Source organism: Elephantulus edwardii, unplaced genomic scaffold (genome assembly GCF_000299155.1).
Source record: "Elephantulus edwardii isolate Elephantulus edwardi_28Jun2011 unplaced genomic scaffold, EleEdw1.0 scaffold00057, whole genome shotgun sequence".
Classification (NCBI taxonomy): Eukaryota; Metazoa; Chordata; class Mammalia; order Macroscelidea; family Macroscelididae; genus Elephantulus; species Elephantulus edwardii.
Window position 1 is genome coordinate 10,158,954 of NW_006399807.1, and position 12,621 is coordinate 10,171,574.

General features: G+C 41.8%; 1 protein-coding gene across 4 annotated transcripts in view; it reads left to right on the forward strand.

The window, feature by feature from the left end:
• DCAF6 (DDB1 and CUL4 associated factor 6) overlaps positions 1-5,395 on the forward strand; it is a 206,500-nt gene extending 201,105 nt beyond the window's left edge. For all 4 annotated transcript variants that reach the window (XM_006887399.1, XM_006887401.1, XM_006887402.1 and 1 more), the window contains one exon: positions 5,331-5,395. In XM_006887399.1, the coding sequence (XP_006887461.1) occupies positions 5,331-5,395 (65 nt within the window). The remainder of the gene's footprint in view (positions 1-5,330) is intronic.
• The last annotated feature ends 7,226 nt before the right edge of the window (positions 5,396-12,621 follow it).

A 12,621-nucleotide genomic window follows, 5' to 3' on the forward strand; every position in this document is an offset into this window, starting at 1 on the left:
TCAGGTGGGATAGACTCAAGGTCATATTTTGGTTGCCTCGGATTTAGTTTAAGACTAAGGTGCACTATTTGCTGTGCACCTGAGAGCTCGGCAGTGAATAAGGATGCTTCTATCATCTGCTTATAGAAAGTAAACAGAAGAATAAAGTTTTTTTTAAGATCTTTTATTTACAGTTGGATATTTATTTGCTCCTAGAATAATACCTGGCAAATGTTTGTTGAATGCATTAATTTAGTCTCAATTATATAATTTATGCGGAATCATATATTTATTATTTTAAGAAAATAACTTTTTTGAATTATTATTACATTTTATTAGTTTTAATGAACATTTACAGAGATTTTGGGTTCAGAAAATAACTTTTTTTGTAGAATAAATCTTAGAAAACAAAACTCGTATTTTTGTGGAACACAGGTTTCCTTTAGAAACTTTTTCCCCTTCCTGTTCTTTCTTTTCTACTTGCCTTCCTCTCATCCCCTACAATATGTTCTAGGTAAGAAATGTAATCTCTTCATATCATACCTTCCCTGGCCAAATATTCCTGATTCAGTATTTCTCATAGATAATAAAGGGAACTTTCCACAAATTTAAGCTTCTATACAAAGCAGTTTTTTGCCTTCTCTGCCTTTGAAAACAATGGCTATAGGAAGGGTTCTTATTTTGACTTAGAAGAACACAGCATTCCTCAAAGGTCTTTCAACTATAATTGCTAAGCAGAAATATGTGATAGTATTGAATAGCATTTTCACTCCAATAGCACTTATGAACAGAATTTATTCAATTTAGTCACTCAGTGAGTCTGTTTTCCAAGAAACACTACAGCAGTTGAGCACGTTGGTTTTGAGGAATGAGCCAGGGAGGAATGAGTGGCTCTCCTTCCTGCTCTCCTCCTTCCAGAAACCTCTGACAGTTACTTTGTGACATGTAAGAAACTTTTGACCCTCAATTGTATCTGTTTCTTGCTTTGTACATTGCTTTTATTTCTGTAGCATTTTTCTTAATCATCTATTTCCATGTCTCCACATATAGTGTGACAACCAAAAGAAGTGTAGGTAAGAAGCTTTTTGGTGCTTTCTCAGGTTCCACTGATAAGACTTAGTGGGTTTTTTACGTACATACCTACTCCTCATTAATGCAGATTATTTTATTATTTGACATTTCATATTATAATAATAATAAAACAGTGTGCCATCTGACATTCTGTATGCTTCGCAGTGAGACAAGAGTAATGCTGGTTTTGACCTGTACTGCACCATGATTCTCAGAAGTTTAACAATTATAGAATAATGTCATTTGACCGTTATTTTCCATTTGGTGACCTAAGGTCAGCTTCCATTTCCACATAATACCAGTTTTTGCTTCACAAGTTGGTCTTAGGAACTGTGTCAGTGAGGAGTGAGTGTGCTGTGGTGGTGGTGGTGGTTGGGTGCTATCAGTTTGGAACCAATCCAGAGCTGACCCTCTACCCAGGTTTCTAAGGCAGCAAATCACACAGGATGAGGTTTCCCATCCTTCTCCCTTAGAGCAGCTGGTGATAGGAACAACAAGCCTTTGGGATTGTAATGTAGCTAGCCTGTCATATTCAGGATTCCTACTTAATAAAATGTACTAATAGAATGGGAACATAATGTTGTATTCTCTAAAATCACATAACAAACATTTTTATATTTCTTTTTATACCCCTCATTGTGAAAGCCCTCTAGTGGGTTTTCAGAGACAGTAGGAGATTGCCCATTTGTGTGTGTGGAGCAACCAGTGGATTCAAACAACCTGGCTTTGGGTTGGCAGCATAGCTACTTACCCACTAGGCTACCAGAGCTCCCTTTAGCTCCCTTAGGTAGCCAAATAATGATCAGAAATCATTTCACTGTGTTTTAATTACTCAATGATGCTTGCTTGATAGTCTCTTCAACTCTTACTTCGTTCATTGACTTTACAAGTTTGCCTTGAATATTTTTACATAATAATAGCTACATTTTTTGGTAATTTGGGTTAGAAATTAGATAGGTAGGTAGATAGATACACACATAGACACACACACACACACACACACACATATTGTCTCACTAATTCCTTAAACAGTTGATGATACATTGTCCACATATTTGATCCTGAGTATGTCAGTTTTTACTGTTGAAACCTAAAGATTATGTAGTTCAGTATAGATTACACTTTAACCAAAAAATTCACCCCAGCTGGACCAATAAAGAACATCATGATAGAAGAAGAAAAGACTCATACTGTCAGGATTTCATTTTACTTGGATGCACAGCCAGTGCCCATAGAAGCCAGTCACAGAATCAAATAGCATATTGCATTAAGCAGAGCTACAGCACAAACTTCGTAAAGTGCTTAAGAAAAGCATGTCACTTCAAAGACTTTGCACTCGATCCAAGCCATGATATTTTTAGTAACCTCATCTACTTATGAAAATTGGACAGTAACTTCGGAAGACCAGTTAAGAATTACAGTTTTGAATCACAGGACTGGCAAAGAATATTCAATAAACCATAGCCAAAAAAAAAATCTGTCTCAGAAGAAGTGCAGCAAGAACTTTGAAGTAAGGATAGTGAGAATTCATCACAGATACTTTGGGCTTGTTATCAAGAAGGACCACTATCTGCATAAAGACATTGTGCTCCATATGTAATTAAGTCATCTGCTCATAGAATGAAGCCAGTACATTGATTTTTTTAATATATATAAAACACGAAATTTTTTTAATTAACATTAGAATGAAGTCAGCATTTAAAAAAAAAAACAAAACAACAGAACACAAACTTACTGCTACCATGTCAGTTGTGGGTCCCTGAGACCCTTGAGGACAGAGTAGAACTGCCCCCATAGAGTTTCCTAGGCTGTAAACTTTCCTAGAAGCTGATTGCTACCTCTTTCTCCTGAGAGCAGCTAGTGAGTTTCAACCACTAGCCTCCAGGCTAGCTCTTAATGACTGTGCCACTAGGGCTCCTTGAAGCCAGCATGTTACTGTTATACATCATCAAGTAAAAAGCAACTGAGAGAGGACCTCCCAGCAGATTTTCAGAAAGAGTAAATTGCACAGGAAGAGATAGCCCATCTTTCTCCCCTGAAGCAGCTGGTGGATTTGAACTGCCTGCCTTTGGGTTGGCAGTGCGATTCCTTACTATGAGGCTACCAGTGTTCCCTTGAAGTTAGTGCTGATGACTTCATCTAACTCATTAGGACCATTAATGATACAGTCTCCTTTGTGTACTTTCCCTGCGGCCTAGGATTCAACTGAAGTATGTTAAGCCTCTGCAGATAATGAACTATAGTATATAGTAGTTAACTCAACATCAAGAAAACAAAAATTCTCACCATTGTGCTGATTGCAAGATCGTGATAGTTGGAAAAAAGATTGAAGCTGTCAGTTGTTTCATCTTAACTTGGATCCACAATCAACACACTCCGTACCAGCAGTCAAGAAATCAAAAGACATATTGCATTGGAAAAGAAATGTCACAGACCTCTCCAAAGTCCTAAGGAACAGTGGTGTCTGTTTACAAGACTTGATGCACCTGATTCAAGCTATGGTCTTTTAGGTCACTTGCTATTTATCTGGGAGCTGGACAATGAATAAAGATGACAGAAGAACAGTCGAAGCCTTTGAGTTGTAATGTTGGAGAAGAGTACTAAATATCTCATGGACAGCAAAAAGAACAAATATGTCTTGGAGAACAAATATGACTTGAAGAAAGTGCAACCAAGGTCTTCCTTAGAGTCAAGGACGGCAAAACTTCATCTCACATACATTTTGGTATATTATAGGAAGAGCCATTCCTTGGAAGGGGACATCATGCTGGGAAAGATGGACAGAGTCAGCAAGACAGAGGAAGACCCTCAACAAGATGAATTGACACATTGACTGCAGCAATGGGCTCAGGTGTGTCAAAGATGATAAGAATAGGGCTGGGTTCAGAGCTGTTGTTCATAGAGTTACTGTCAGTCATGCTCAGCTCAGCAGTACCTAATGACTACCACAACATGTAGGTAAGGAATTCTTCTTTTTCTGTTAACAGTGAGACAAAACAATACCCCTGTATCTAATGAGCCTTAATATTTTCAGAAGGGTTTCATCCTAATGTAGTGGTTTTATGCTGCTACCTTCTTTTTTTTTCTTATATTCATGTTGTTATTGTTGTATACCGTTGAGTTGAAACCATTCCATAGCTGACCCTCCAGCAGGTTTTTAGATTGCCCGTCCTTCTCCCGTGGAGTGGCTGGTGGATTCAGACTGCATGCCTTCCAGACTTCAGAGTAGATTCTGACCACTAGGTCAATAAGTAATGATTCTTTTATACCCTAATGTAATGTTTCTTCTCTCAGTAAACTTCATGGTTACTTACTCATTGGACATCCTGAGCTAGACTCTTAGGATTTAAATATAAAAGATGAAAGTCTTGCCCTTCCTTCAGAGCTGATAGTGTAGTTATCAAGAAGACATGCAAACTATTACTGCAATTAAGATCATTATTCAATGTTCATACAAGATATACTGGAGATGGAGGGTTGAGTTCAAAATTCACCATGTTCAGTATTTAAAGAAGTAAGGGAAACAGTTCATAAAAGGAATAATGGATTTATTGAGACAGCTAAGCAGATCCTTCATAGCTGAAGAATTGTTCCCAAGCAAAAGAACAGCAAGTATAAATCATGGAAGCTTGAGAGAACATAGTGGGCTTGGAGGATGGCAGACAGCCCGGTTAGAGCACAAGGTGGCTGCATGAGCATGTCCAGAGACTTTATTTTTAAATGTCTAGAGGTTTGCCTGCACGAGAAAACACTCACCATACTTTTTAATTATATATTCATGTTAAGACTTTAATCCAGATACATTTGTTCAGGGCAGAGACCACATGTATTTGTTTTGATCACCATTAGTATCTTCAGGTTTTAGCACAATACCTAGAACCCAAAAGGTGTTTCATTTAAAACATCTTTTACAAACAGGTCCTCAGAGGTGGACCCCAGATGCAGCCTCCTCGGTGGCATCTGATAGGCCTCATTATGACCCTAGACCCCAAGGAATACAGTCTGGAAACAATGATTTGAGATATTTAGAGTTTTTAATTACTAGTACACATTTTAGAATTATATGCATACTCAAAGCTGATAGTACAGTATTTCTTCTGCTCTTGGGATCACCAGGAGTCATAGGCCACTCACCAGTGAGTACTAAGAGGCTAGTGAAAAGTAACACCTTTATGCAGTGATCATTTATTCTATGTGTCTTTAATCTGTTGTAAGGAAAAAAAACTTTGAAAGTTAATTCTAAATGTAAAAAAAATTGTTGATTATCCTGTGTTTTCCAGATCGCTTGGAGGGTGACAGATCAGAAGGCTCTGGCCAGGAAAATGAGAATGAAGATGAAGAATAATCAGCTCTTGTTGGCAAGCACTTAGATGTCCTGGAATTTGTATAAGACTTTTTTTTTCCCCTTTACAGAGCTTTAGTGCAATTTTAAGGTTTTGGTTTTTTGGAGTTTTTCCCTTTTTTATGGGATAACTTAACATTGGTTTGGAGCGATTGTGTGCATGAATTTGGGAGTGTGTGTAAAACAAGATCAGCAAACCATTTTAAAAACTTCTGCCGTGAATGAGGAGTGCTAGACCATGCAAAGTGCAATATTTCCCCTAACCTTCAGATGTGGGAGCTTGGATCAATGTTGAAGAGTCATTTTCATTATAGTGAAAATGTTGGTTCAAATAAAATTTCTATACTTGCCATTTGCATGTTTGTTGCTTTCTAATTAAAGACGTTGGTTGTTTTAATATAGCCTGAATTTGACTTTTATTTAATGTCTGACTTTTACCACTTTGTTACTTTGATCCGTGTTTTCCCAATCTGTTCTATAAAAGAAAAGGACGATCCTTCCCTGTTCTCTAGATTTCTTAGCTTTTTCCAACTTGATGGTCCAAAAAAGACTCTTTTCATTTCTCCTTCCAGAGTACTCCAATCATCACCTCCAATCATCTCACGATGATTTCCTGGTACCTCGTTACGCATGAGCAGGTGTCGGGCTCCAAGCATTAACCACTGGAAGCATGTAGAATCAACACATTATATAAATATGTGTGTGTGTGTGTGTGTGTGTGTGTGTGTGTGTGTGTGTGTGTGTGTGTGTCAGAGACTTCTGGACTCTTTTCTCCAACATCTAGTTTCAACTCAAAGTTTTAACTCTCTAGTCTTCTGCCTCCAGATCTTCATAAGCCGAGAATCACCTTCCATTCTTGAGCCTTGCACACCCAGAGCTGTATCTTTCAGACCTGACACTGTGGCTCCAGCCCCCGCCCAGCAGCCACCCCCCTCACCGCCTGGATACTCACTCTGCTGGAACTGCGGTTACCTTCACCTAGACGCATGCCGGAGTCTCTTTTCTCTATTTCTAAAGTAAAAATACTTTCTTGATACAAAATTATTCTCTTATTTTTATATTTTTCAATTCCTCGCCTCTTGTCATCCATATAAGAATATTGTATAGCCGTGGGTTCTCGTTTCTACTTTCCTGATGGCCCAAGTCTCCTTCAGAAGTCACTCCTGTCACGCTGCCTCATTGTATACCTAGGAAGCAGAATGCAAGCACAGCAAAGGGTGGGTCAAGTTCTAGTGAGCCCAAAGACTGACGGTTTCAGAGGCTCTGAGGGCCAGGCCTCAGACCAACTAACCAAACACTAGTTGTTATGTATCATGGAGTCAGAGCTGGCTTGCAGCTGACCCTCCAGCGGGTGTTCAGAGGCCGTACATCACACAGGACAGGAGCTCTGGTCCTTCTCCCGCAGAGCAGCTGGTGGATTCAAACCGTGTGCCCCTCCCGACTCCTGACTCCAGGGCCACACCTCCCTGTGGTTGGAATCCACCAGCATCTCCTCAGAAGGAGGGTCAGCTGGGAATCTGTTCTGACTCAACAGCCTTGAATCTTGTTACCTTCCTCTTCTCTTGCATACACACACACACTCTCACAGAGTATTTGCTGTGATATGTTTCTGGAGTGGCACGTTGGTTTCTTCCTTTAAGAGAGGGCTTGGTAATCAGGGGAATGCTTGAGTTTCCAGTCAGTGAGCTCTAGGAACTGTCTCTCATTAATGGCACTCCCCAAGCACTTCCCTTTGACCTGTACTCAAGCCGGTAACAGTCTTCATCCAGATAACAATTAGAGAAGAGACTTAATTACATGATAGACTAATTTAGAGAGTCATCCACTGTTGCCGAAATGAAACTGATGAAAGAAGAGAAAAAAAAAGAAATGGTGACAATGTCAGGATTAGAAGAACCCTGTGGTCCCTCATCTACCCACAACAGTGCTAGCTTTGAACGTCATCTCCTGACCACATGCAAGGTGGATGTCAGAACATGTGTGACTGCAATAGTGGCTAAAAAGAGACTGCTAATGAAAATCTAGTGGTCTGTCATGATCATGTGGGCCCCTCTCTGTGAGAGTTAATGGTTTTGTTGAAACAGAAACCTTTCAGTGATACATGTTTTATTGTTCAATTACCAGGAGGTTAAAATGTTCCTCTTTATCTTCAGCAACCTAAATATCCTAATTCCTCCGGTACTCTTTGCTTTCACCCAAGATCTGTCTGACATTGATGATGATGTCTCTAGTGTCACAGCCTTTTCTAAACCTGGCTTGTATTTCCAGTAGTTCTCTGTCAACTGTGGCTAACCTTGAGAAGAATGGGAATCCCAGAACACTTAATTGTGCTTATGCAAAACCTATACTTGATGCAGTCCTCAGAGCAAGGAAATACTACATGGTTCACACTTAATTGTGCTTATGCAAAACCTATACTTGATGCAGTCCTCAGAGCAAGGAAATACTACATGGTTCAAAATCAGGAAAGAGTGTGTCAGGGCTGTGTCCTGTTTCCATACCTTTTCAGTCTATCTGCAGGACAAATCCTTTGGGAAGCTGGACTTTATAAAGAGGAATGTGGCATCAGGATTGGAGGAAGACTTATCAACAACCTGTATTAGCAGATGATACAGCCTTACTTGTTGAAGCTGAGGAGGGCCTGAAGTGCTTGCTGCAGAAGGTCAATGACTATTGTCTTCAATATGGACTGAAGTTCAACATCAAGAAGACAAAGATTCTCACCACTGGACCAAATGATAGCATATGATAGAGACTGAGTTTGCTAACAATTTCAGCTTGTTTGGCACCACACTCTATACTTGCACCAGCAGTCAGGAAATCAAAACACACATTGCATTGGGGAAGTCTACCGTCAGAGACCTCTCCAAAGTGCTAAAGAGTAATGATGTCAGTCTAGAGACTTAAGGCCATACTCTGCAGTTACTTGCTGTGCATCAGAGAGCTGGACAAGGACTAAGGATGACAGAAGAGTTGATGCCTTTGAGTTGTGCTAGAGAAGAATATTGAACATACCATGGACTTCCAAGAGGACAGTCTGTGAGAGAGTGAAATTAAGTTTCTCCTTGGAGGCAAGGATTTTTGAAGCTCTATATCACATACATTGGACATGTAGCCAGGATGGACCAATTCTTGGAGAAGGACATCATGCTTGGAAGGGTGCAGGGACAGCGGAGAGGAAGACCCTGGCTGAGATGGATTGGCACAGATACTGGGGTTATAGGCATAGGTATATCTGAGTCAGTGAAACTGGCTCGGGCCAGGGCAGGCTTCAAAGCTGTTGTATAGGGTCACAATGAATCATAGTTGACTCAATGGTACATAACAACAAATATCCCAAAGAGAGGCACTAAGTTATAAGAAATACTGTTTTTTGTCTGGGCCATTTCATATTCAGGCTAAGCAAATCATCTGTGCCCTATATTAAGATCAAGAGTCTTTACCACAAGAGGGCTCTAAGTCCAGGGACCTGCTACTGAAGGAAGGGAACTGACTTGTGCAGAGTAACTGTTTGCTTCAGTTGAATTTCAGTCTAGCTCTTAACCCAGGAAAGAGCAATATACATCCTTATTAAGAAAAGTGGAGAAATGGTCCAAAAAGGAACCTGAGCTTTAGCCAAAGTGGGCAACTTCATCATTTCCAAAAAGTTCAAGAACTTTAGCTTCTGCTTTCCAACTACTTATGTATCCTGGTCAAGCTGACTCCTCTGTGCTGCTGTGCATAATATGTATGTAATCATACGTCCACCGGGACTGTTTTAGCAGAACATATGGAGGGTGAAGGACTTGGCTGTTTTTCCTTCCACTGTTGCTACAGTAACTGCTGTAGTCACGGTACAGAGGGGCTTGAGAAACACATAGGTCAGGGGCTATAGGAGGACCCGGTGAAGTCCTGGAGTGACTCAACAGAAGACAAGCTAAAAGATACTTGCTGAAGGAATTGCCTTTAGCAATGTTGATGCTTTGTTATTTAACTCAGGAGCAAGGCAGATTGGACAAGTAGGAAGGCAGCAGAGCTGACCAGTCAGTCTTGACTTCCAATATTTGGGCTGGATGGGCACTGAAGACTTAGATGACTAGATCTCACTTTTCTGCTCAGAAAAAAAAACCCCACACTAAACAGTATGACACTAGGGGCTGGCCCCTCAGATGGTGAGGACAGCATAGGACCAGGCAGGGGCTTGTTCTTACACATCAGGTTGCTAGGGGGTGGAGCTGGCTCAAGCACCTAATCACAACTGGCAGGTGAAGGGGTTAGGTAAGGGAAGTGGGCATTCTGGATAGATGGCTTTCCGGTTCCATGATTATCCACCATCTGCCCTCTTTGATTATGGTTTAGATGTATGTATGTCACTGACAGCGTATTGGTTAACACTGAATACTCCAAGGACTGCTAAAAGAACAAATCTGTCCTGGAGAAGTGTCATCAGGGTGCTCCTTGGAAGAAAGATGATGAAACTTCATCTCATACACTTTGGGATGAGCTTATAAGAAACCAGTCCTTGAAAAAGACATCATGCTGGGACAGTGGAGGGTCAGTGAAAGAGAACCCCCTCCACAGGATGGCTCGACACTGGACTGTAACAGTGGACTGAAGCACAGCAGGGATGTGAGGACGGCACACTGTCAGGCAGGGTTCTGTTCGGTTGTACATTGAGTCATCATAATTGGAACTCGATCAACAGTATATAACAAGCAGCACGGATGTATTTAACAATATTTAATGGCCCAGGGTAAGTTTACCAAAATGCATGATGAATGGGTCCGGTTGAATCTGATATTGGCACCCTTACACACATTTCTCCAGCGATCTGCTGCGTGTGCAGGCTCCCTCCCTTTAGATGTGCATCCTGGGCAGAGAAGCTTTGTGGGGAATGGGAGAGTTGCAGGGGAACTCAGAAAATTTCACAGCACACACAATTTTCAGAGCTATACACATACCAAAACATATCTTAATCAGGTAAACAAAACTATTCTAAATGCACTTATTTATAAATATTGCTTTACAGTAATCCTAAGCATTTTCATAAGGGGAAAAAATATCCAAAAACTTCAAGTTAAATACATTTCACAAGTAGCTTGTTTTTGCATTGGCTTTTAACCGCTTCTGCAGCCAGGGGTCCATTATCAAAGCAGCCCTGACTGACAGACCCCATCCCAGACATTAATCTCTCCTCCTCCCCCGACTTGGTGTGGCCTGGCCCACCCAGGATAGTCACTTTCCCAGGACTCTTGTTCCTCTGAGAGGGGCTGACTTGTCAGTGATTTGTGTGCTTCAAAATGGCACTGTTCAGAAGACAAACAGAAGCAGCTTCTAATCCCTAAGTTACTTTATACTGCTCTGAAAAATTCCAAGGGGATGAACATAGCTTTGATGATTGTTATCCTCAAGGTAACACGGACCAAAATTGTGCTCTTTTTAACTGTGTGCGCATTTTGGAGTTTGTGCTTTGAATTCATTCTAGTGAATCCACTTTCCTTGGGCCTGTGGGATTTTTCAGGTTTAGCAAACAGATACTCTTTCTGGCTCCCAAACTCCTTGGGTTACTGTATTTTGTCTACTGACCTAATAAAGCCCTCTGGTCTTTTCTGAGAATACCTTTCAGTTCTACCCCGCCTTCCTTGGAATACAAAATAGAGGACTTTCTCCTCTCAGCCACATGACCAAGATGGAGTTTGGCCTTGACTTATTCTGGCCTGCCTTATTTGAGACCTTCAAGTCACTTCACTTCCCCAGATTCCATGGGCCCTTTCTTCCCAACACAGTGAGGGAACAGCCTACCCTTTGTCTGTGGTCAAAGTCATTTTCTTATCCCTCAGGGGTGAGGACTGGGCAGTTTCCCTTCCCAACAGCCCACACCAAGCCCTTCATTGTAGGCAGAGGTGTTCTCAGGACACACAGGCACATTCTGGGCATAAATGTAATTTTGAGATCATGTAGCTGAACTTGTGCTGTGCTGTGGGACTTTACAGCAGACCCTGGAATTTTGCCATTATTGATAGCCAACTTAGAAGTCTTTTATTAGCATAACTTAGAATTGTTTTGGTTTTGGGCAAGCAGGCCCAGTAGCCTGAGGGAGAAGGTCTAGCCTTCGCTCTTCTCTTTGGGGAGCTGCCTGTGGATCTCAGCCACGCTGCTGCCACCTGGCGTCTCAGGCCCTCAGTACAAGTGCCGGTGCCTGTGGCCAGGGGCCAAGGCTGCGTGCTGAGCTGTGGGCTTGCTACTGCGGCGCTCCCAGGGCCTTCTGGGACACACAGCTCTCAAACCTGGTACTGAGGTGTCCAGGGACTCAGGCAAATGGGATCTTAAAGAAAGAAGACATGTAAGAGCCCTAAAGTGGTCCTCTCAAAACCGGAAGTCATAAGGTATCGTTGCTATCAAGTGGCTGGTACCACCTGCCACTGTCTGCGTGTCCCCCTTAGAAAGCCTTGGCCTAATGAGTCTGGGTGCAGTGGGGACAGTTGAAGACTTTCTACACTGAGGAAACTTGTCCTGAAAAACGCCACCTCTCACAAACTCCAGAATGCATGTGGATGTTCTTTCCCCCACTGTCTTGGGGAATCAAAGCAGAGTTGGATCCTTGAATATGTAAAATACGGTTCTAGCTGCCAAACATCCATCAGGACTTGTTGCAAACTGTCTCCTCTGCAATAGGGTCATCTCTAAACTTCCTAAGTGGAAATGCCCCCTTTCCTCTGGAGCTCATGATTCTCACTATTAACTCGTTGGGTCTGTTATGTACAGGAATCGGCATCTTCCAGGCTTCTCCCCAGTCAGCATGTAGAGCCTCGCTTGGTGCCCTACACAGTATTTGGCCCCTGAACAAATGGATGAGCTCGGCAGAATATAAGGAAACATCATTTTGTGCATTTTTTTTCCTAGATTCGATGCGACTAAATCCTGACAAACTCAGCTGACTTCAGATCAGGATCATGGAGAAGTTCCAAGCCAATTCACTGCACTTAAAAAGGCCTACCCAGCCATTCACCTACCCCAGGTTGTTCCCACCCAGACGTAAAGGTTTCTCTGCCCAGAGCCACGTGTATACATACCGGTTCATCAAGAACATGGTCCCTTTAGAGAACAAGGTTCATACACAGAATACACAAAGCATTCAGACTAAGGGACACCCCACCCAACAGGAGAAGAGTCGGCTTGACTTGTGCACCTCCTTGGGAGAGCCTACAAATCAAACTGTCCTTTGCTCCTCTGGGAAAATCACTTCTGCT